This window comes from Talpa europaea (genome assembly GCF_964194135.1).
Source record: "Talpa europaea genome assembly, chromosome: 15".
Taxonomy (NCBI): domain Eukaryota; kingdom Metazoa; phylum Chordata; class Mammalia; order Eulipotyphla; family Talpidae; genus Talpa; species Talpa europaea.
Window position 1 is genome coordinate 28,911,128 of NC_140083.1, and position 26,703 is coordinate 28,937,830.

The window sequence follows — 26,703 nt, forward strand, 5'->3', positions numbered from 1 at the left end:
ATTTGGTTTTCTTTTAATACTTCAGATGGAAGTAAAAGAATAGACTGTCTTATAAGAACTTTGTGTATTTTCAATCTAGATTAATCTGAGTCAGGTCTTTATATTAAAATCTGAAAAGGTATTATCTTGTCATTGTTCCAATTTAATATAGAATGGATGCACTGTGGCAGTATTTTTAAAGAAGTTACATCTCAGGTATTATTTAAACATCCTATGCAACTTGCTATCTTATTTCAAGCCCAGGTGTAATTTGTGAACATACCTTTTGTTCTGCTGTCATGGTTAGACTTTGTAGTCGGCCAGTCATATTCCCTAAACTCTTTTCGAAAGCTGCTACGAGATGAGCCTGTGGACAAAATGGAAGGAAAATATTTGAAATGTCTGAACCTTATATGGAAGAACAAAAACCCTTCATTGTACAAAATACATCGTTTCTAGTATCCTAACTCTTTAAATACTGGAAACATCATGGTTAGTTCTCAGTGGTGACTCCCCATTAACACAAATATTCATTTATCATTTATAAACTTCAGCCTAAAACCAGTGTTTCAATCTCCTGACATTTAATGTGAGTTCAACTTCTGAAAGGGGATGGTATTTTTCAAATCATAGCATCTCCTAACTTGCACATCATGGAGAGATTTGACACACAAAATACTGAATCAAGTTCTTAGTTGCCAAGTTTTTAAACTTGAAGCCCAAGAGGAGGTCACCGCAATAGTCAATGGCCAAATGTTCCTCATTTTTAAACCTGCACAATGACCTTTGAAGATATTGTTAGCGCCTCTATTATAATGATGCTCTCCCTTAAGTGTCAGACATCTGCTGACAGCTATAACATTATCTTTCCTCTTTCTACTTAAGAGAGAATTGAATCAAAAAGATTTGTCTTCACTTTCTAAACTCTTCAATAAAAGGTATTTTATATCCACCTTATTGCCTTTAGCTAAGGAAAATTAGGTAGGCCAGCTAGAAATAATATTCAGCTATATTTTATTTAACATTAAGTTTTTGTGGCTTTGGGTTTTATTTTAAATCTCAGAGAATTATACATGATTCATCACATCACCATAACTTTTCAATTAAGAAGTATTTGACACTCCCTTCCCTTCTGCATTACTGACCCCTTCCCCTTTCTCTTCTATGACTGTGACTTCTTTAGTAATTATTTTCTTTCTTCCCTTACTAGTTTTAACTAACCTAGCATTCCTAAATACTAACATAAGTCAGTTCCTATTGACATGCCATGCCACAGCTTTACCACAGAATATCAGGGATGAAGAAGTTTCAATCAGCACTGTAATTTGATACAGAACTACAGGAACATTACCTCAAACTGATGTATTTTTGTTGTGCTCTTAGAAAGACACATGGATAGAATTCTTTGCAATTCATCATAAGTTTTGTATGGAAAAAAATTTGGCATTCCTCAGTGAACATTCAATTTTGGGGGGAAGGAAGTAAGAAGATTAAGTTCAAATTTGTCTCTTTATAACACCAGCAGAAATGAAAGGCTAAGGTAACTATTATCAAAAGGATCACATGAGTCCTAAGTATCAGGGCACTAGAAGTTTATTCCATTATTGGTAAAAGCTGGAATGTACAAGTTTCTTCCACTAGCATAGAAAGACAATGGTGTCTTTGTTCCTACCTCTGAATTTATCCTGGACTACCTACACTATTTTTTTTCTAACATTGCAACATGTGAAAGATAATTGCTAAGAATACTTCTACTAATCTTCAGACCATCACTAAGTTCTTTATTCTTTTTCCAGATCCTCAACCATCCCTCTTCCCACTCATACACATGCGCTTTCACATACATACACACACTCTCGGAAGCTACTCTATTTCAAGATTTGTTAACAGATTTAATTGGATAATTAATACTCTAAAAACAAAGGGGAATGGTATCTTATAGTTCAAAAGGTTTTCAATGACAAGGACTATCATTATATATTTAGTTTTTATCATATTTAGCACTCTCAGAATTAGTGTAAGAGTATCTTCTTTTATCATAAACTTTTTAATTATTAATTATTAAATTACCTACACACATGAAAATGAACAAAATGAGAATGTATGGTCTATCCCATAGATCATGTAGTAAACATTTATCACTCACCGGCTAAGTAAGGAAAATAGGATATTTGAAGACCCCAGAAGTCTTCCCTGTCCCTTTCTCAAAGACAACTACTATTGTGATATTTGTGATAATTATTTCACACTTCTTTCCATAGTTTTACCACTTAAGCTTACATCCCTGAAACTATGTTTCAGTTTTGCTTGTTTTTAAAGCTATCCAAGTAAAATCATATGACACGATTTTCTGTGACTATTTTCTTTTCTTAACATTGTGTTTTGAGATTTTCCCATGTGGTGGATAGTAGCAGGGAAACTTTGCTCATAGCAATAGCCTATGTGTTTACAATATGTTTGTCCATGATGACTATTTGTGTTGACTCCAGTCTAGGCTATCAGAAATAATGCCACTATGACCACACAATGGGTTACCAAGTCTTAAAATTGAATTGTTCATTTTCTTTAAAATAGCAGAAAATCACAAGAACAACTGTAACATTTAGTAAAAGAAAAATGCAAGATTCTACTCAATATTGCAAAGTTTTAATTATCCCAATAACTTAAAAGATCGAATTGTTTAAGTCTGAAAAATACCTGACCTTTTGTGTATATTTTAAAATGCACAAAATTGTCTTTGAAATTTGGAAATTGTTTTTCATTAATTATTTACAAGAAAACTGATAACTGACAATAAAATCAACAAAAAACATTTTTAGTTGCATTGTTCGCAATGAAAAATGTGAAAAATTGTTTTTAAGTTTGTTATCTCAGTTTAGTTGATCAGATTAACTGTAATATTTTGACAGTAATCAAAGTTTATAGTTTCACCTACAAACTGAAAAAAGCCAGTGCAAAAAGCACATAAGGGAAAACATTTTTACCAGTGATGATCTTTGTCATCTCCCTGGAGAGAACTTGGAAAGTAAAACTCATTACACTAAAGGAAAATATATCCTGTATGAAAAACTTTATAACATGTTGGCTTTTGGGAAACATTGGACTTTTACAGGGTCTGTTAATCCTAATTTACTTATTTCTGACTTTTGTAGCTGCACTATTTTAAATTCAGAATAAAATTATATCAATACGAGGATAAAAATCCCCTGTGTTACGTGAAGTATGTAAAGATAATAAAATATACAAGACTAAATATTAGCTAAAAGAAGGTATTTTAAATACATACTGTTTTTATTTTTGGAATCATAAAACATAATTGGAATAAACATGTAAAGAGAATTATTTGTTACTAAAAAATAAGAAACATCATCATGAACAATGCCCACATTACATCTAGTCACAAAGATTTCAATAACAATCCATCAGCCAAATTAAAAAAAAATAACTCAATAACAGATTTGTATAGGGATCTATGTAGACCTCCTTATACATAGATTTATATGGGCATTTATATAACTTTATATTTGAAAATCAATAGCAAGATTAATTGAAAATGATTCAGAAACTAACATAAAGATTCACATTTCTCTTACACTGCTTGTCATTGTTATTATGTAAAAGTAGTTTTCTTTTAAAGGACATGCACAAAAGCAAGAGTAACTGCCAGATTATATAAAAATATTAGAGAAAATAAATAGAAACACAATCCTAAACTGAGTAATACCCAATAGATTTTTGGTAAAAACAAACAAACAAACAAACAAAAATTACCTTTTGTTTTATTACATATTCATTTAGTAATAATATCTAGTCTTAGCACCCATTTGCAAATTATCTAAAAGCTGAGATTTGCAAAGAAAATATTGCAAAAGCCAAATAAATGCTCCCCACCTGAGCTGGTTGCATAAAGTTATGGGCAAGAGGCTGGACCCCAGGCTGACTATGTGATGTTACCACACAGTTGCAGTTGCCTTGGCTTGTGGGGCTCCTGTTCTCTTCATCTTCCTTGGTGGGATACTGATTCAGAGAGCGCCAGGCAATTGTGCTTGCCAACATGCCTTCTCTCCTTCCTAGAGACATCCTAACAGAATAGCTTTACAGAGTCTTCCCAGGAGTTTCTGCAGCTCTGATCAGAGCACCTTCACAAGTGGGTGGGAGAGTTTAGTGCCCCTTCTACTGAATGGGGCTACACTCTGCCAGTCAAAGGAGAGGTGAGCTGACTGGATACCTTTCAACTTACCACTGTCTCTTTCAACAAAGGGGTAAAAGACTTATAATAAAGATGCAGGGAAGTCTCAAATTTTAAAATTGAAAATACATTATTGTACAGACTCTGTAAATATAACCACGCCAGGACTAAGCATGTCCTACATCAGTTACCAAAAATATCCAAATTAAAAAAATATTTGTATATTGAGCAAAAAGGAATGACTATATATTTAAAGTGATCACTAAATAAAAACAATAGTTAATGACATTTTCTACAGAACCTAACCCTTGTAATTAATCCTTATAAATCATTACAGGGCCTCCGTGGTGGCCTAGGGGTTAAGTTTCAGCATTATCACCACTACTGCCTGAGTTCGATCCCTGGCCAGGCAGCCAACTCACAAGTAGAGGTGAACCTCTCCTGTCTGACCTGCTGCTCCCCTTAGCGGTGTATCTCAGTAAATCTGCCTGTTCTGCTCCCCACTCTGTCTCTGGTGAATCCTCTTGCCACCCACACATCTGGCCTGTACCCCAGTTCCTGTATGCATAGATGAATAGATCTTAAAAAATTATACAGAAAATGTATTGTTTTGTGTTGAATTTTGTTTCTGTACCTTGTATGTTAAGATATATGTTCTCTCGGGCCTCCCAGGTGGCGCAGTGGGTTGAGTGCAGTGCTGTGGAGCTGTCTACAGCCTCTGCAGCATGGGTTAGATTCCCGGCCAGCCAGGGAGATACTCACATGGCACGGCAGACCTCTCCTGTCTCTCCTGCTGCTTCTGTGCTTTCGGTCATCTGCCTGTTCTGATTCCCGCTCTGTCTCTGGTGAATCCTCTCACCCTCCCACACATCCCACACCTCAGCTCTTGTATAAATAAATAAAAAATCTTTTTAAAAAAAGATGTATGCTCTTTCTGTGTTAATATCTGTTGATGCGTTATGTATGTGCTACTTTAAAAACAGAAATAGTTTAAAATTTACCGTGTAAAAGCTCAAATTCCATTATGCATAGCAGCATTTATTATTCCAGTATTGGAATATAGAAGCCCACACAAGAGACATTTACAACAAAATAAAATCCTGAGAAATATTTCAAGACATCTGTAATTACCTTGACGGTCCAACTTATATAGTCTATTAAAAAAAGACCCCATTGCAGATAAACACAATCCATTGAGTTTTGGCATTTATATTGTAATATGTCCTCTAAGTACAAATTCAGAAATGGAGTGTTTATACTACTATACATACAGCTTAACATATACAATTTACAGTGCCACTGAACTATTTCTTTAAGTGCCATTATTAAACACAAAATGTAAGTTAATAATTTTCTTTCATTATTATCTAAGCAATTGTCTAAAACCTGCTATTATTTTTAAGAATCCCCTAAAAGCATTCTTTAAAAATACAGTTAATCTAAAATTAATTTGATTCTTTCATAATTGAAAAGACAAAATCTATCCAAATACAGTGCTAAAACGAATACTTTGTGAATAAAATGACTCACTTATGTACTGTGGAAATTATATTCCACAATGATTTTATTCTTCAACTCTCTGGGGCCTACACCTGTTCACTCTTGTAATGGAATGTTTGGTCTAGGAGATAGAAAATCTCAATGGAGAGCAGAGAGGAGGCGCCAGGGAACAGGCAACAGCTACACAGTGCAAATGAGCAGATTAATGTTGAGTGAAGGTAGCAGTACATATGGCAAAACAGTAGGAGTTTCCTTACCCCTCACAGTTGCTTTGAACACTACTGTTCCTTAGGACTAGGCTCAATGCCCCAAGTCTCTTTATTATTTTGCATTTCCTCTGAGTACTCCCTGACACAATGAAGGTATTCAATAAATGTTAATTTAATTGATGATCTTCATCATCATCATTTTGACCATTCTGGGCTGCTAAAACTTCTATGAGAAACCTACCAAGGTTCTTGAAAGAACTTATCTCATTTATAATCTAGCTAGGCTACCCAAATTTAGATACAAGTTCATTTTTTAAGAATGAACTAATTGGGCAAGAATTGTGCTGAGGAATAGGGCACATGAATTTTTTATTTTCCAAAATTAATCATATCATGATTTGAGAAAGACTTACATATGGGGACTGATAAAAATGGAAATATGAAAATAAATAACCCTTGAGCTGTTACTATTGTTTCCAACCTTATAAGAAACAAAAAAAACCCATTTTAACCATATCATGATTGAAGGACAGGCCTCCCCAAAATATCCAGAACAGGCCTCTGCAAGACGTGTCATTATTGCATGTGTATTATTTTGGGCTGAAGACAAACAGGGTTCTGCAGACTTACTTAGAACTTCGTACCACCCCTATAACTAGAAAAGTGAAGACTGGGGGTATTACACATAATTAGGGTTTTTACTAGAAGTACTCTTACTATTGGTGAACTTATCCATATAGCAGGGCAAATACCTAATTACAGACCAGAGCATCTGGTCTTCATGATGAGCCCCTTTTCTTTATTACATGAATACCCCTCCTCTGTTCTTGAAGTCTCAGACCTCTATCCTATTCCTTCCTCAGCATACATACTCCCATTAGCCCCACTGGCTTTGGAATCAATGTTTGAGTAGATTCCCTCTATCTACATAATTGGGTTATTACTCAACCAACCTGTTTCTACTCTTCCCTGACATGATTCCTCCAAAATTTCTGTTTACAAGAATTTTTGTGCAGGAAAGTTTATAGGAGTCCCACTATTTAGCGATGTAAATACATACATTTTTTGAAATTTAAATTTATCAGTCTGTTACTACAATGACCCCACTTGTAAACAACAAATAATAAGAGGATTAAAAATTAAAGTGCTTTATAGTAACAGATAAATAAATGAAAGTATAAATTTGCATATCAAATGTTTCAACATGTTAAAAAAAATCAAAAGTGACTTACATTTGCTGACAGCTGAGAAGTAAGGGTGGCCACTTTTTCCTGTGATGCAACCAGTTCTCTCCGCAATTTATGGATTTGCTGAATGCAATTTAAAGAAAGAAATTCAACATGCTAGTAGATTTTTATTTAAAACAAAGAACTCAATCAAAGAAAGCAAATACTCTAGTTTTATGTCATTCTACTCCTACTCTATCAGCATCCTGATAGTAAAAGAAATGTTAACACTAGCTACCAGGTAACAATTAAATGCTATTTACAAGAAGGGAAAGTAGTTACCCTTAAAGTGGGGGCTCACTCTTCAAGTTAAAGAGTGATCACCTTTTACATGCACCATTCCTTTCTGCCTCAGATATCAGTTAACTTTTTTCTATTGATTCTTTCATTTCCAAATACATGTGGTGAAAAAAATCAAGTAGTAAAACTTTCTAAAAATTAAATATACATATTTTTCTGGGTCTTTTTTATAGAAAAAGATACCCCATGTTAATTTTGTTCAAGTTTTGTTTTTGTGTGTGTGTGTTTAATTTTCTATAGTTTGGAAATTTCTCAGAAGCTATCTATCTTACAGCCTATCTTGAAGTCACTGAAAGTTGGCTCTAATTCAGTATATTATTGTTACATATATGATAATAATTGTATTGGTTTGAGTCTCAATGACTAACATGCAGCTAAGGACTTCCCGAATATTTATTATAATGTCTTTTTTATATGTTACTATTTGTTCAGAAGAGAAGTGCTTTATAGGCTATCCATATTTTAAAATAAATGGAAGTAATACTGTAAAAATAACTAGTTAAATCAATAAAATAAATACACTAGAAGTTTTCCTTTTTAATAAAGCTTCCTAATTTCCTTTCTAATAAAACTGAAGAACAGGGTATATCATACATTTAAAATTTTAATTAAAGCATTTTCTGAAGTTTAATTTGCAAGTTTCATATTACCATGAAATGTAACACATGATTAGTAAGGGTAAAACATTTACAACCATCTAAGACTAAGTTCTGCTAACATTCTCTGTTCTCAAGAGCATTTCAGTTACTTAGAGGCCAAATATTCTACTCTGAGGGGTCTCATTTCTTCAACAAGAAGTCTTCTATTATGGTGTTTTATTTCCTTTACTGTCTCAGTTTGAAAACATTCTTGACACGGTTCTTTAACCGTCTTTCCCCCTCATGCCATGCATTAGATTTTTGTGGAGAATAAATAGTGGTCAACATTGAGGGACTAGACCTTAGATTTGACATACTCAGGAGGTGGAGAGGAAAAAGAGGGGAGAGAAGAGAACGGGGGTGGTGGGGGGGTGGGGGGGAGCATATGGAGGCTGGTGGAGGACTGTAGGCATTTTGGTGGTGGGAAAATTGTGGTGACTGCCTCTGAGGGGAGAATTCCTACATTGTCTAAAGAAAAAAAACAACAACAAAACAATCTTTAAAAAATTTTTTTAAATATTGACTCTTAAAGAACATGAATTTTAAGCTGGAAGCAGAGGTGGTGGATATTTAAATTTTCCAAGTGTGATTTTAGCCCTGTAAAAAAAGAGATTAACTCCAGCCCCAACTAGATTCTGACTTACATTCGTAGGATGATGAACACAAATAGTCCCAGAAAGCAGAGAAGCCATTTTATTCTTAAACTAATACAAATTCAAAGAGCCTTTCTTAAATTAATAGTCTATTATATAATACTAGCTCCATTAAAACACAACCCAGGAAAGCTTAAAGTATATAAGTTATTATTACAAAACCATGATTCATTACGGTGCATTGATGATAAAAGGGGCATTGGACAACTACTAATACGGTAAACAGAAGTGGAATTTCTATGTCTTAGCAGCTACGTTATGATAGTGTCAGAAGCTTTGCCATGCCCATAAATAAATAGTACTACTATTTAAAAACCATATGCATTCTTTGTCCCAGCAACCCTAAAGATCGAATGGGTATAATCAATACTTCTTATTCACATATTTTTTCATTTACTTTTTTTTTTATTAATCAATACTTTTTAAATATTTTAAACGCAGCATAGATTTTACTTTAAAGGCTAATAAAATATCACTTTAACAGAAAGAGTTTCTTTGCAAAGGCTGTTTTATTTGCAAAGACATTTATTTTCTCTGTGATCCAAGTGTCTTAGTATAAACCAACAAAATTGTCATTACTGCACCTTAAATAAAAGCCAAATTAAAGTCCTCCAGTTATTCTTGGCTAGCAGAACTCTCACACAAAGGGAAAGAAAAAAAATAATATTCACTCCAGGTAGTACCTGATCTGTACATGATTGCAACAAAATGCCTGCTTGTGAAATGCCTTTGATTAGATCAATACACTATACTAGACAGAAAGCAGTGATTAGAAGTAACAAGGAGCAGGCACAAAGTAAGCTGCCACTGTGCTCTGGAGGTCTGGTACCTAAGAATACAGTATCCTTAATCCTTCCTCAGTTAGCCTCACAAGCAGTGGGCAAAAAACTACCATAAAATAGAAAAAGCATATAATATTCATTCATCAAAGTTTTACTGTGTTGGGAATGAGTCTTGAAAGATGTTACTGAGATGTATGTCATGTAGTGTTATGTCTATATTTTCTTCTCTATATTTTAGATGACTGGCACAAGAAGATGTGGTGTCTGTAAACACAATGGAATACCATTCAGCAATCAAAAAAGATAAGCTCATGCCATTCACAGCAACATAGATGGAGCTGGAAGGGATTGTTCTCAGTCAAATAAGTCAAAAGTTAAAAGAAAAATACCGGATGGTTTCACTTACAGGAGGAATATAGGGGAACCTAATAAGGGATCAGTGAAAAAATAATAACAATAATAAAAAAAACCAAAAACAGGCAACTATAAATCAGAGACATTCCACAGAAGAGGGAGAGGGAGCAAACCAGGGAAGGTGATGGTGATAGTGCACAGGTGAATTGATGGTGGGAATTTTACAGGGATTACACCTGAGAGAAGAAAGCAAACAGCAAACATTGTACAAAAATGAACAATGATGCAATATATGTAAATTAATTAATAAAAAAATTTCATATGTCCTAACTTCTGGAGACAATTTACTAATTGTTGAGCTGAGAATTCTATGTAGAATAGGTGAGTAAAGTTTGCTTCTAAAAACTTCTTTTTATTTTAAGAGGAACTATCAAGACCATTTTCAATTAGCTATTTCAGGACCATCTGCAGTGCTGAAGTCATGCTATTGTATGTATCACAGAGCCCTCTAGCGGTAGTAATACTTATTTCATGTCATTATAAATGCAAACTAGGTAAGTCAAACAAAAAATGTTATAAGGATTTTACCTCTGAATGAGCCTTTTCCTCCGCCTGTAAAAGAGAAAGTAAAAATAATTTAACTGCAATTAATCAGTGGCAATTAATTTCACAAGTATAAACGTGCTAAATAATTTTATTGTGTAATTTAAATGTTACTGATGTTTAAGAGAAGAATATAGTAAAATACATAATGTTAAAATAAAATCTGAAGAACAGCAACTTTTAGGAACTGAAAATGAATAGCTTACATATAAACCATATGGTATCTTAAAAATTTAGGGTGTTTGATTCATGGATACATAATATGCCTTAAAAGCAAAGGATAATAAACAGACTATGAACAAGGGTTATAAAACTATACTCTGTAAAAGGTGGGTAAAGGAAGAAAAGAAATACTGTTTTTTTGTTTGTTTGTTTTCATACTGACTGTGGGAAATGAACGCCATGAAATTATAGAGATCTTAGTTAAGACAAGAGCTGGAATTTTATTAAAAATTCTAAGTAAGCTGGAAGAAAAACATTGACCTCTAATGATAATCATAGAAAATTGGCTTATTAGTTTCTTTTTTCTCTTCCTTTCCCTAATGATTATCAATTAGCTTTACTGGGTTGCTAGTCAGCCAAATGCCCAGCGTGAAGGCAATGGTAAGTGTGGTTGATAAATATCTTTGGTTATTCAGTTTACAGAAATTAGAGCTGCTGTGGGGTGTTTTTGACCTCAGTTGAGGATAAGTCCTAGCACTGTTTTTTTTTTTTAAAGTTTTATTTATTTTATTTATTTATACAAGCACTGGGCACAGTCAGAAGCGCGGGAGGGTGAGAGAATTCACCAGAGCCAGAGCGGGGAGCAGAGCAGGCAGAAGGACCGAAGTACACTGCTGAGGGGTGCAGCGGGCGGCAGGACAGGTCTGCGCGCCATGTGGGACCCTCCTCCGGTGGCCGGGGAGCATCCGGGGATCGAACCGGCAGTGCAGAGGCTGCAGGCAGCTTCGCAACCCAGCGCTCAGCTACTGCGCCACCGGGAAGGCCCAGTCCTAGCACTGCTTTTACTTACTTGTGCTGGAGTACAAAATGCCAGACAATGAGTTCTGTGCACCATTATATTTGGGAAGCTCCCTCTTTCTGGAAAAACCTGGAGAATGCATACTACTGCTCAGCAGTGTACAAGTCAGCTCACTGCCTTGAGCAAATACATAGCTGAAGACAGTCATCTCTTATCTCTTATCTCCACTTTTCGGACATTTCCAGATTAATTGCAAAAATAACTGATGTTTATATCTCCTTTTCCTCCAGAAATCATAAAATAAAGTTAAATATATATCAAAATAATTTAATGCATAAACATTAATCTTTTCTATATTTTCTCTACTCTTAAAAAATGTATGATATCATACTACAGTGATTAAATGAAGAGATATTAACTAGTAGAAATCTAACAGCCTTTATAAGAAATCTGTGTTGTATAAATAAAAGCTATTACAAAGCTTAAGTACTTTGTATCTCAATTTTAGGTTTACAATATTTTATTTTTAATTTTGATCATTTCAAAGGTTCATACAAAGTTTGTTTTTTGGATTTGTTTAGAAGTAGGCTTCTGAATTGGTTTAGAAATAGGGAGGGAATTATAAGATAAAAATGTCATAAACTTAAAAGTTGAAAGTTGTTTGCCTTATGACATATGACACAAATAACTATGACTATTCAGCTTCCTTAGTACTTTGCATATTTACTGCCATTTTATTCTTCCAAAATCTTGCTTCCAGGCTTGCTAAGATTATATAAAAGTGATGCTCATTAAAAAAAAAAAAAACTTACATATTTAAAAAATAATTAAGCATTCTATTTCTTATATCCATCACACTTTTTTATTTATAAAGCCTGAATAAGGTCTATGTACCAGTCCTAAGCATAACCATTACATATTAATACTATGTATACTCTATCTAATGACTTTTCTCATTACTGACTTTTCAGAACTATCCTTTTCTTTAATTTTGCCTCCTTTTTATACTCTGTGGTTCTTAATACTGGATAGATGTTACCATAAAGCTGAAGCAGTGAATCAGAATATTGATTTTTTTCCCCAGTGGGTTAAACATAGGATAATGATATTATGATGGAATGCGATTGCTTGCCATTTTTAAATAATGGTTCTGAAGCAAGCCCAATATACTGAAGATGGTAAACTATGTAAAACACCTTTCCAAACAAAGACTTATCAGATTATACTTTATTCTGTAAGCCATGAACTGGTTATTCACTCATCCATTCAAACTTATTAAAAAATATTTAATAATAGCTATGTGTTAGGAAATTCTAAAATGGTATCCACAAGGAACCAAACCTTCCGCTTCCTCTTTTTAAAGCAATACAATTTTGATTCTCAGTAAAAATTAGAATTTTTAAATATACAGCTAATTAGAAAACATCTATAGTAAGCATAAAAACTCAAATGCTTAACAGGACCAGACATAAAGAATAAAATGTGTCCTGGGTAATTTAAAAAAAAATGGCCTTCGTAGACCCTTTTATTTTCCACTTTTCATAAAGATAAAGATAAGGGGTATTTCTTTCTGATGATATATGCAACAGTGCAATAACTAACAATGCAAACTCAGCTCACTGTCAGAAAGGAGAGGGGGCAGAGATGGCAATGGACCTGAGAACATACACCGACAACATCTAAAGGGCGTAATGCCCAATCACTGCAAAATTGCATGTCTATTACTAGCAGTTCTGATAATCATATTTTTTTTTTAAAGGAACTTGGAAAATTTAATTTCTAGGTAAAAGCTCCAGATTTCAAAATGTTAGCTGGCATTTTAAAACAAACCGAGACTCTAAGATTAGCAGATCAGATTGGGCCTGTGATTTCCAATTAATTTGCAACATTCCTGAATCTTTCTAAACAAAAATGTTATAAGGTAATTGATTCAAGTCTACAAAAAGATAATTTGAAAAATTTACTAAATTGTAATCAAAGAGACTTTAAAAGAGTTGTGTGAAAAAATAATCCTTCTGGGCCTCTTCGGTGGCGCAAAGGGTTAGAACATAACCTATGAAGCTGTCCACAGCCTCTGCAGCACGAGTTCAATCCCTGGCCAGCCAGGGAGCCACCCACATGGTGCAGCAGACCTCTCCTGACTCACCCATCTGCTCCCCTCAGCAGTGTACTTTGGTCAATCTGCCTGTTCTGTTCCTCACTCTGTCTCTAGTGAATCCTCTCACCCCCCCCCCCACACCTCTGGACTGTACCCTAGCTCTTGTATGCATAAATAAACAAATCTTTAAAAAAAAAAAAGAATCCTTCCAACAGGATATGTTAGATTGCTGAATTTTAAAGGTAAATGTTCTTTGCAACAAGAAATCTTTGCTAGTTTGCAATATTTTTCGGCAACATATATAATTCTATAAATTAGTGAAAGAGTAAATATGATATAAACTCTTGGTTAATGAAAGTAGTAATCTGTCTAGTAAGAGCAAGGAGTGCCAAAAATTCCTCAAAAAAAACCCACATCTTTCCTGTGAATATTTTTTTTATGAAAAAGTACCATGCATAGCTGTATCAGTTGTAACAGGACATAACTTCAAAAGGTTAAAGTCATGATATAAATGATACTCCCTAGAACTCTACAGTTTAAAATATTTATGCTATACAATGTCCCTAATCTTCTCTAATTATTCAGAAAGTCCATGAGATACATGGTATATACCTGGTTGTTGTTTTCCAATTTTATTTTAAAGGTATTGTCCAAAACAAATTAGGCAATTTGCCTGATGTCACACAATAATTACTGATAATGCTAGCAAGAATACAAATCAACTGAATCTTTATCCACTGTCCTTAGAAAGGCATGAAAAATAATGATAAATGGCCTTTTCACTTCACGGCTTGAAAAGCACTTTCACAGATATTTTCTCATTGCCCATGAAATCTCAGCGCATGATAAGAGGAGACTAGAGACAAAGTAGCTTTCCCTCATCACTGATTTTCTCTTTATTAGTCCTCCAAATAAGCATGAATCATTAATTTGTATTTTTTTAAGATTATCAATTCAAGTATACATATACAAGTTTTTTTTTAATTTGCTTCAATACAAATATTTAAATTTCCTAATACAGATATTTAAATTTTCTAATAATGTCACTTACTCAAGTGGCTTAATCACTTAACCCATTCTTTTCACATTTAACACCATGGCCTAGTTGATCTCTGTTCCCATTCCATAGAGTATTCTTTATATAATACTTCTCATTTACACTTACTAATTATCCTTACTATGTTGATATCCATTTGTATCTATCTAAAATTTTTATAATGTACTCACTTTGTTCCCTATGAACTGCACTATCCACTAGACACATGTGCCCATTTAAATTTAAATTCATCAAAATTAAAAATTCATTTTCTCTGTTATCACCAGACATACTTCAAATACTCAATGGCCACATACAGGTAGGAGTTACTGTGTCAGACAGCGCAGATATAGAACATTTTCAGACCACACAAAGATCTCCTGACTCTGATATAATTAGCTAGTTTTTCCTCAACCCATGTTGTTTTCTTCGGGAGTCTTTCTTAAGATTCAAGAAAATGTTTTTTATCCAAAAACTGTTTCTGTATATATTTAAAATTTGATCAGAATGATGCTGCATCTTTTAATGTTACAGATAGACTTCAACTGCAATGTCAAAGCACCTCTCTCCAATGGCAGTGACACTGGACAACAGGAGGAACATTGTGCCTTAATATAGTTGCTTTGTGTTCTTATACAATTTCAACTTTCTCACTTTTTTATCCATTTGCCTAAAATAGTAGATTAATCTAGACATAATAGTCATTTTAATCATTAAAAAGAAAATGATGGACCTCCCTGGTAGTGCAAGGCATTAAGCACCGCATTATAAAGCAATCCGCAGCCTCTGCAGCACAAGTTGGATCCCTGGCTAGCCAGGGAGCAACCCACATGGCACAGCAGACCTCTCCTGACTCGCCTGTTGCTCCCCTCAGCAGTGTACTTCAGTCAATCTGCTTGATCTGGTCCCCACTCTGTTTCTTGTGAATTCTCTCACCCCCCACACCTCTGGCCTGTACCCCAGCTCTTGTATGCATAAATAAATCTTAAAAAAAGAAAATGTCAGAAAAATTTTGCTTCTGCCAAAGATAGTCTGATCTTGAATAGCTATCTAAAGCAGTAAATATGTAAGATTAACTTACAAAAAGAAGGCCATAATATTTGAATTTAATGAAAATGAGAGAAAAAAATAGCATTGCGCCTAATGTGTCACTAATCAATAACAGCTGAGGCTGTGAACTTTTCATGAACCTTTTAATATAGGATTAAGGATTATTCATAGAACTCCAGTCACAGTGAGATTCAGAAGTTAATATACCTCACTCTTCCCTAGGCATGAAGGAATCGTCTTGTAAAGTATGTATTCCTGTAGCATAATTTATTTAAAAGGACAAAATTATACCAAGTGGACAGAAAACTCATCTTGGCAAAAACAAAATATAATTTCACACACTAGAAAAATAAATTGATGCACTACATTGCACTCCTAAGAAATCACATGCTATTAGATCACATTCTTATTCAGAATATGTATTTTTTAAAAAGCTAGGTCATTACGGGCCTCCCCTGGTGGTGCAGGCGGTTGAGCACAGCGCTGTGAAGCTGTCTGCAGCCTCTGCAGTGCTGGTTTGATCCCGGCCTGCAGGCGAGGGTCCCATATGGTGCAGCAGACCTCTCCTGTCGCGCCTGCTGCTCCCCTCAGCAGTGTATTTCGTCAGTCTGCCTGTTCTGTTCCCCGCTCTGTCTCTGGTGAATCCTCTCACCCTCCCATGCATCTGGCCTGTACCCCGGTTCTTGTGTAAATAAAATAAATAAATCTTTAAAAAAAAAAAAAGCTAGGTCATTGGCACAATCATCTCAAAAAATTTAAAACATAGGGTCTCCCTGCTGGCACAGGCAGTTGAGTGCAGTGCTATGAAGCTGTCCGCAGCCTCTGCAGTGCGGGTTCCATCCCAGCGGGCTGGGGAGATACCCACATGGCACAGCAGACCTCTCCTGTCTCACCTGCTGCTCCCCTCAGCAGTGTATTTCAGTCAGTCTGCCTGTTCTGTTCCCCACTCTGTCTCTGGTGAATCCTCTCACCCTCCTGCACATCTGGCCTGTGGCCCGGTTCTTGTATAAATAAATTAATCTTTAAAAAAATTTTAAAAATAAAATGGAGAAAATAACATGCAATAATTACCAGTCATACCTCAGAGAACCAAAACAAAGAAAAAGAGCCGATATTATGAAATCAAGGTAGAGCACAGCACATGGTTTCAGATATTCCTAGTCTTACCTCAAAAGGTGTTATGGTATTCCATTTCCATTTACACACTGATTGTAATGAGTACAGAGAACTCAAGTGAAAGCACACCCAGTGGGTCAGAGAAGGGCCAGGGGAGCACCTGCTGGCTTATAGTAGTTGAGAGGATGTCCTATTTTGCTATGGAACGTCTGTGTAAATGTCAATGTATTTTATCATTCATGTACCTGGCAAAGGTCAAAATTTCTTCTTAACAACCAATACTTACTGTAGAGTAAAGAGAAGAAGTGCTGGAGACCAGTGATAACGAAGAGCCATGAACTAAGAAGGCAAAAAACAAGAGAGTAAAATAATGAAGTCTGTTCAGAAACATTACAGTTTTATTGAAAAGTGAAGTAACAAGGAGATTAAGGTAATAAACAATAACAGTGAGACTAAGAATCTGACAAGTTAGCTATCATTTTTTGGAGAACAAAATGTTAAGACAAAGACAAATCCTGCTGTCCCCTAATGTACAACCTTCATCCTGTTATAGACAGGAATTGACAGGAAAGAGCCTTCAAGTGCATGTGGCATGTATGGAAAGTCTTAGAAAACTACCACATTTAAAAAAATAATCAAAAAGTCATGGAAATCTAAACTAAAGCTGTCGTGAACTTTTAAACCTATAGAAAAAACTTACTGTATTTTATTTACTTACTTTCATTTTTAGACACCAAAAATCCATTTTCAGAATTTTTGTGCATAAAATTTCATGGCAATAAGCATCTTATCCTACTTGATATTTCAACATAACCCATGAAGAGCTGATTATGCTCTTTGAAATGGAGAATTACTATTTATTTAGTAATGTTCATAGTAGAAAAGAAACATATTTCAAGATGATATCTCACTAAAATTAGGAATGAAAATGCATAGTTTTTAATCCAGATAGAGCAAAATACCATTAAGGACAAGTAATAGGCTGCTTATATTGTTGCACATCTAAATTTTTGGACACTACCCCAAAAGGTAAAAAAAATGTGCTTAATTATAGTCGTCAAAAAATTATTTCTCTTTTCATTGTAGGATAATACAAAGTAATTTCCCCTTATTCATCCATTAAAAAAGCATAGCTGAACACATACAATGTGACAGGAACTTGCTAGATCCTGGGACTACAAAATAACTGGCATTATCTTAGGAACTCAAGAGGTGGTAGAAAGGCATATAACTAAAAAGATAACAGTAACAGTGTAATAGGAATACTATCAAGGGTAATGTGCTGGGTACTATAGGAGCAGCGGCAAGAGTTCACAACCTGGTCTTGAAAAGCTGTGTAGGATCATGGCTGCAGATGACAAAAAAGGGATCAATTTAAGTGACATCAGGAAGACCCTTTTAAAAGCTGATTTGACTAGAAAAATGTGGGTCAAAAGAGGAATGAAGGATGACTGCCAGATGTTTGAGCAAATACCACTACTCTGAGATGTGCAAAACATTAGTCATTAAAAAAAAACATATTCTTTCCATGTCTACTATCACTGGTATGAATGAAGCATGGTAGAGTGATGTACAAGAACAAAAGTGGACAATGAATAGGAAGATCCCATTTTTAGTTTTTTTTTTTTCTGTTACCATTTATAGGTCTATGACCTTATAGTATATAAGATTCTCCTCTCACAATCAGCATTACTACCTTCCATCCAGTCCAATAATTTGTTGATTCCAGACCACAATTTAAGAATGATAATAATTCAGTATTTAATGTAGGGGCACTGAAAAAGCATCTTGCCCACTCAGGTGAGTTTTTCATTATTCCGGTTATTTAATCCTCATAGAGAGAAGACCAGAAATTCCCAGCATATAAACTGCATTCTGTCTGTAAATGAGGTACTCCAGAAAGCCATGAGTATGCTTAGCAAGTTTTTATATTATTATAAGAGGTCCCTCTGTGAATACAGTGATAGAATCATTTCAGAAAAGCAATAAATTTACATTTCAGATTAGTTCTATTTTGTCTATCTACACTGCAGTAATCAGCAGGCTCACAGGGTATAATTCACTCTCTGTCACAATGAACTCAGTGGTTTGGTTAATTTCCCAAAAGGCAGTGGCAACTGTGGTCAAAGGATTTAGTGCCAGTGTGTTAAATGTACAGTGGTGTCCTGAAACGTATGAGTCAGTTTTTATTACTGCCTAAACTTTTATTTAGAAAAGACTCTAAATAAAAATATAAGAAAGGAAAAGAGAAAGAAATGAACTTTTCTTTAATTTCATCCCCATGACGAACTTAGGAAACCATGAATACAAAATTAGGAACAGTAAAATTAATAAACATGCCCAAGTTCACACCACAAATAAACAGTTGAACAGGGGTTTAGACCCTTGTATGTGTCATGATATACAGTTTTTATACATAATTATTAAAGACTTGCATTAAAGACTTGCATGTTCAGTTTCATATTTGATTTCATTCTAATAAATTTGAAATTTCATGTAAACCTTCTTTTATCCTTAGTGATATGTTTCATATAGGTGTACCACAATTTTCCTTTATGGATACTTAAAACAAATCACACCTTCAGATAAAGAGGAAAATCTCTCAAATATTATTGTGGAATTTAGCATTTGAAATTATACAGTTTAGAAAATTACATGCATTTAAATATGAATTAAGTATATTTATTTTCTTAAATAATTTTATTAAAAAGTAGTCATTAAACTTTACAATTATAAAGACATTGTTAGGTCAGGTGAGAACTTTATTGCACTGAGTAAGAAAATGTAACCTATAAAGCAAAAATTGGATGTAATTTTAAAATGCTATGATAACAAAAACTAACACCAGGGGGAGGTATAGAGAATAAAAATCAGCAGCAAGTGGTGATGTTTTCCAGTTTATGTATATTTACAGTTCTTTAACTGAGGTGTGAAAGAAAACATTCACTCTGATACTTTATACACAAGGGCATTTCATCCCTCAAATTCTGTAGCTTGCTGTATGAGAACACTGAGTTATTCTTAAGTATTCGAGAGTCAACTATCAACCTAAATAAGTTCTGGCACATCTCCAAATACATAAAATTCAGAAGGTAAAGCATACTAAAACTTCTTCAAGCTTCAGAGATATATTTACTCATTTATTCACTCTAAGGAATCCTTGAGATGTGAGTACTGTGATAAGTTTTTATCTCAGAGTTAAATAAAGTAATTTTGTATTGACTCCTCACCACGCCTACCTTCTTCCATGCTGTCTCTGAATGAGCCTGAATGACTGATGGCACGTGGTCTTTCCTCCAGAGAGGTGGCACTCCCACAGAGCTGGGAGTCATCGTACAGATCAAAGGATGAGTCCTGAGCTGGGATGCTATTTGAGCGCATCATACTGGGGCCAGGAAGGTTAAATTGAGACAGATTGGTTGGGCTCACTGAAAAACAAAGCATATATATCTTATTATTTCAGGATTTGGATGATGAAAATAGTAGCTTCATAGCAAGTGAGAATGTGATCCCAATCTCTATGGAAACGTGAACGTATAGAATGTCTTCATTAAGGTAGGCCAAGAGTCTGCCTCTGAAATGCTCAAGAAGTTACAGTGAATTATATCTTTTCTTCCAGCACCATCATGGCAAGAAGTGTGTCAATTTTTAAAGCAATAGTAAACACAGCCACCAAATAGCCTCTACTGTTAATGCTAGAAATATGACATTTTCTGCTGGCTATCATAAAGAAAAGAGAGTCTCCCCACAGTCTGCAGGTTTCTTTTTAGCAAAGAATATTTCATTTTAATGAGAAAAGCTGAATAGAAAGGAAAATAAAATACATGAAAAACAAATTTCTCAAGAAAAGCCATTCTAATCTTCCAGGCAAAGGCTTTCAATCATATTGAGTTCTGAATTTATATAAGTTCATGGTCAGTACTCTCTTTATTATCAGCTAGCTTACATAGAAGAAGACAACTTTTTTCTTTAAGTGAAATATAATGTATAAAGTATCTGAAGCTCATCATAAGATTAATCACATAAAGCTACTTTCTACTGTGTCTTAGACCAGAGTGTCACATTAAGACTGTCAAAAGTCCTAGGTCACAAACTTGTGTTTCGTGCTTCCAAAGTAGTACTCTGAGTCTGTAATTTGAAATAAGAATTTATTTACCTAGTGTCTATTGCCAAATAGTTCTAAGGACACTCAACTTTTTAGGCCAACTGATAATCATCAATGTTTTTTTAAAAAAGATATGCTTGACTGAATGCACAATTACTTTGGGAAGCAGTACTATTTCAAAATTTGGAATAAAAAAACTGAGATAGATATTAATCATAAACATCAATATTTAAGAAAATCAAGGTGATTCAGTTCTGAGAATAATCAGGCAGGGATCTCTTAAGATATGAACTGCTGATTACTTTCAAAACCTTGGGGAATTTATGTCATTAAATTGGAATTAGTCTGCTATCATTTCAAAATTTATCATTTTCTTCTTTGACATAGGCATTACACTGCTTTGTAATTAATTACTGGCTCTCAAGCCAATGTAAAATAGGAAGGATAAAGACAATGAGGTAACTGAAGGAGACTATCTCCTATTTACCAGACCCTCTACTAGATGCTTTTATAGATATTAACTGAATTAATTCAGAGAACAACCCTCTGATAGCGTAGTTATGGACGAGTAAAACAAGACGAAAAAGGAAACATAAGACTAAGAATTGCATCTATGTGTGCATATGTGAAATATAATAAAAAAGAAACTATGGATTTGCAAATTTGCAAAGTGCATAGTCCATGAAAAGGAAAAAAAAGGGGGGAAAAGGAAAGAAGGAAAAAAAACAAGAAGAAAGGAGTGTCAGGAAGGACAATGGGATGGATGGAGGGAGGAAGGTATAGAAGGACTGAAGGGGTGGGGAGAAAGGGAGAGAGACAGAGGCAGAGACAGGAGAGTGTTTTCAGGCAGATCCCTTCAGCGAGCAGAGACCAGTTCAGTCTGGCTGAGAATACTCCTAGGCTTGAAGTCAGGCGCTTGGATGTCAATCACTGCCTCTGGTCCTTAAAGATTGTGGACTTTTTTCAAGCCAAATACCTTTGAGAGCCTAGGAGCCTAGACTGCAAAATAACAGCAGCGTTATGTATGTCAAGTAGTTGTCCTGAGCAGTAAGATGCATAATGTTTAGAAATTACTTTGTGAACAGCAAACAGTCCTACAGATAAAAGGTATATCTAGGGTATCTTTTTTTTTAAGATTTATTTATACAAGAACTGGGGTACAGGTCAGAGGCATGGGAGGGTGAGATAATTCACCAGATAGAGTGGGGAGCAGAACAGGCAGACGGACTGCAGACACTGCTGAGGGGAGCAGCGGGTGAGGCAGGAGAGGTTTGCAGCACCATATGGGTTTCTCATAGCTAGGGTATCTTTAGTCCCTCTATAAATGGACAATTTTTATGAGAGATACCACAGCTCCTTTGAGGTGGGGTGGTAAAAGGAACAGAATGGAATCAATGTTTAAGAAAAATTTACCCAGGTTGGAAAAGTGGTATTTTCCAGTTGCAGAGGATGACATGGCAGAAGGAGAAACCAGAGGTGACTGGTTACCAGTATCCTGAAGCCCTCCAGTAGAATGGGAACGCAACCATTCTTTGCCTTCTTCTTGACTGGCCTGTCGAGATGACGGGGTGTATCTGCAAAACAGCACAGCTAAGACACTTGAGCATATCTACAAGGGCAAGGCAATTCCAGGACAAGAAAACAATTGAGGAGCTTCCTATTCAGACTGAACAATATTCTCCAACAGATTGAATCTAATTATAATTGCTTAGTTCTTCCAGATGATTTGATACCATCTGTTTGAATCTCACAGGAAAAAAAAAAAAGGATTTTGAGGAGAAAATTATGCTTCTGTGAGATATGGAGTTGAAAATCATAAGCAATGAACAGAAAAGCACAGTGCTTGAAAAAATGTGAAGCGGGGTGGGGGCTGGTGAAAACATAGACCAAGTACAATGAGCAGCAGTAGGCCAGAAGTCAGGGGCATCGGACTGACGGTTACAGAAAGGTGAAGGAAAGGAAACACATATTGACAGCTCTTAAAAACAAACAAAAAAAAAATTTTTAAAGTTAAAATGCCACTGATATGATATCTGGATTTTTAAAAAGGATGGAGAAATGAGCTCACTTTATTGGAAAATAAGCTTCTGCAACAAAACCTTCGAATTATATAACTTTAAACTACATTGCTTTTGCCAAGCAATTAGAAAAAAGATAATAGGCAAAGACCTATCTGGCCAGGGCTCACTGACACGAGAATAAGCAAATTCCTAGCATCAAAGAACAATTTACCATGACCATACAGTCTTATACCTCTATAGGTATTTTGCTCTATACACTCTCCTGAGATAAAAGTGTAAAAGAATGGCCAGGTATTAGTATTTATTAAATTGATGAGTTTCACAGTTATTTTGAGGTTATGTAACACTAGACTAGTTCACATCTAACTGATGGTAGATATCAGTGTTCCTGAAAAAATAGAAATTAAAATTGTTTTGTGCTTTTTACTAAAAGGATTAATTTTAACTCATAATCTTAATTACAATATTTGTCCTCTGGTGATGAAAATATATTTCTTTGATTCAAGCTAGAGCATTCTTCAACCTTTCAACACTAACTGTCCACATCTGTAGACTATAAGGGTTTTGAAGGTTTTGCAAGCACATGCTTCCAAGATGTAAAATTGAAGGAAGTTAATTTTATTTTAATTTTCAGAAGTGATTTTCACCTTTGGTCAAAAGTTGTTGTCTCACCCCCCTCACACCTACCAAGAAACTTATTCACCCAGGATTTAATTTACTGAGTCTCAGCCTTTGTGAACATTTTTACCTGAGTGCTATTTCACCCAAGTCTCATACAAGAGAAAGCATCAAGATTAAATGTGATTTTAGAATCAATGTCAGGTACTTCATTGCAAACAAACAAAGGAAGAAGAAGATAGACAGCACACAAAGTTTACATAACAACAGAAAAAGGCAGCAATTGTGCTGAGAGAAATATATACCTTAGTCCCTTTTTGGGTAGTGTATTTCTGTCAAGCTGCATGCTGTTAAAACAAAGAAAACCCCTAAGGACATAATGTAAACAAAACTTCCAAATAACACATCCAACAGAAATGGTTCCCTGTTTGAACTACACAAAATAAAATTTTGTAACACATACTTAATGCTGTAAAGGTCAATAAAAGATGACCAGATGACCATTGTTAGAACACATTCAAGAATAATTTGATGACAGGAATATTAGATGATAGCATAAATCATATTTAGCATATTTCTTCTCTGGATTCTGTCTACTTAATGCTATGGTAGCTGTTTCCGCCTCATTCAGTTGACTACTATTATGATTTCCAATTCAGGAGAATCAAGGTAGAATGTGACAGATCTGCACTGCCTAAGTTAAAGTGACAAGTTCCAATGACATCCTCCAATGCAACAAAACAAAGATGTAAAACAAATTTGAATCCTTATTTTTTATCTTCAAATGATTTTTAACAAAAACTAAAGGCAGCTTTATTCCCATTAACATATAAGAGAGGAAATAATAATACAATAAGCATCTGCTTGAAGTGCTTAAACTATTTTAATATCTTAAACTCTGTTCTCTTTTAGAAATTCTGAATTAGGTATGTAAAAGTCCACACAATTTATAAATCTCTATTAAAAAAATTCTCAATGGTTTGTACAAAGGAATGAAAAGATATGTATGAAGAAAATGAGAAACAGAATAAAGGAAATAAAGGAATTGGGGTCAACTAAGTGGGACAAAACTAGCAGTTTCTGTTATAGTCTCTGGCATGTGAATAACCAAATAATAAAATTCATTTGAATTTGCAGAATTAAAAGCTCTTTCCATGAGAACCTCAAATGATCAAAACTAGATACACAAGATATGCATAATGGGGATGATATAACATGAATGCAAGCACATTGACTTGAAATTTGATGACTAAAAATCAAAGCTGAAATGTTTTCTTCTTTGTGTACTCCACTTTCAGCACTGTAACAGAAAGCATTCAAAGGCATTATACAACTTTAACTTTAATTATTGGGACGTCCACATAAATACTATGTTATGTAGAGACCAGCTCTGGTATATATAGTGACTATGGAAGTTCTTTTTTTTAGTAGTGTGGATAAGCAAACAAGAAGGAATTTTACTGAGCAAATCTCAGATACTGCTAAATTTGAATTACATTGTGTCAAACCATTAATATGGTCATAAGTTATTTTAGAAATGTCTTTATTGAGTGCAAATTTATTAAAGCTCAACACTACAGAAGAAATTGAAAATATGCATTGATTTGCTAATGACTTCAGTTGTAGAATACTATGTTTATATAATGCAGAGAATTTAATGAAAGAAAATTCAGGAAAAAATACATTTAAATGTATTTTGAACTTAAGTTACAACTTGAAGTAGAAATGTATTTGAATATGGATATTAATGATGCTTTAATATCATCATTATTTCCACATTATTTCCATCCTTTCCACAAATTTTCAAAGGTTGCAAACTCATACACCTGCTAGGGTCAAGCAGGCATAGGAATGAATGAAGTGGGGATTTTAGTCAGTGGTCTTGAAAGGACCAGCGCTGTCTGCCATAGGTACTGTGCAGGAATGTGAAGGCAGGGTTGCCAGAAGACCAGTCAAAAGTCCGTAAAGTTCATTACTACTTTAAATGATTTTTAAAGTTTGGGAAGGTCACAAAAAACCAAACCAAAACAAAAACTGAAACAAAACAAGAGTTGATTGGTTATGGCCCAAAAGTCATCAATGACATAGGGCAGCTAGAGGAAAAATTGTTAAAAACACATTTTATTATTTTAGGATATTTAAATTGAAAGCAATTTAAACACAAATGAAATCTTTATGAAAAACTATCAATTTACAGAGCTACAAAATGTATATCAAACTAATCTGAAACTGTAAACACTTATTAACTTATATACATAAATATATTAAATTATATATATATATATCAGCTCTATTTTAAAATATTTACATTTTGACATACTGTCTCTCAACATGGACTTTTTTTTAGTGTTTTCAACATTTTACTGAATGTTTAATTATAACTTAGCAAGATCACTGATGAGATCTAAAAATGTTGCAATATCAGGCACTTTAAGTGACCATTAGTGTTTTCACAAATAACACAGTTGAGACATGTGGCCAAGACCCCTTTTGAAGGTTTTAGGTATGCCAAGAAACAAACAGCAATAAGTTTATCAGGGAAAAGGTGGCAGTTTCAAGACATTTTCCTGGGGGAAAGAGTCAGTACCAAAATATCTAAAGAGGATTTATTGGGGGAAAAGAATCAAGAGTCATTTTGGTCAACAATAATGCTTTCTGCTAAGTATTTTAGGTACTGAATGCCTCAATACGACTCCAATTTTAAGTTAAAAAAATACGATAATGCACTAAACCAATAGGAAATACCGCAATGCCATTTACTTGCAAGGGTCCCATTAAAAATGTCACCAGTGTTATGATTTTCTCTAAGAATTCATATTTGACAATTGACTTTTTCTTTCAATTCAGTGGGGATTCCCCAGTGACCCACCGGCTATTTTTTCCAAAGAGATGCTAATAAAGCAAATTTATCATATTGCTCAAACAGAGCATAACTATAGAATGCATTTGCATTTGATCTTTCAAAAATACTGAAATTATCATAAGGAGTTGAGTTGTCCTGGAGCGTAAGCCAAATCACTGAAATATCTTCATTGAAAAATCAATGAAAACATCACTCAGTATATAAAACATACTTTGAATTTTCTTCAGGTTGCTTATTGGTTATATATGTATGCATTCATAAACAGAAACTCAATTATTCAATCATTTGATCTTAATAGTGTTTTTTTTTCCTGCAATAATAAATAATAAGCCCAGTCTCATCAATCTTATAGCTCTTCAACCTTACAACTCTTACATAGCGGCACTCCTACTGCGATCAAAG

The 26,703-nt window shown here is 34.5% G+C and overlaps 1 protein-coding gene across 3 annotated transcripts in view; it reads right to left on the reverse strand.

The window, feature by feature from the left end:
- NAV3 (neuron navigator 3) overlaps positions 1–26,703 on the reverse strand; it is a gene marked incomplete at both ends in the record, with an annotated part of 285,289 nt that overhangs the window by 49,492 nt on the left and 209,094 nt on the right. For all 3 annotated transcript variants that reach the window (XM_084254829.1, XM_084254828.1, XM_084254827.1), the window contains 7 exons: positions 263–346; positions 7,110–7,187; positions 10,419–10,442; positions 16,981–17,033; positions 19,934–20,122; positions 22,213–22,373; positions 23,744–23,785. In XM_084254829.1, the coding sequence (XP_084110955.1) occupies positions 263–346; positions 7,110–7,187; positions 10,419–10,442; positions 16,981–17,033; positions 19,934–20,122; positions 22,213–22,373; positions 23,744–23,785 (631 nt within the window). The remainder of the gene's footprint in view (positions 1–262; positions 347–7,109; positions 7,188–10,418; positions 10,443–16,980; positions 17,034–19,933; positions 20,123–22,212; positions 22,374–23,743; positions 23,786–26,703) is intronic.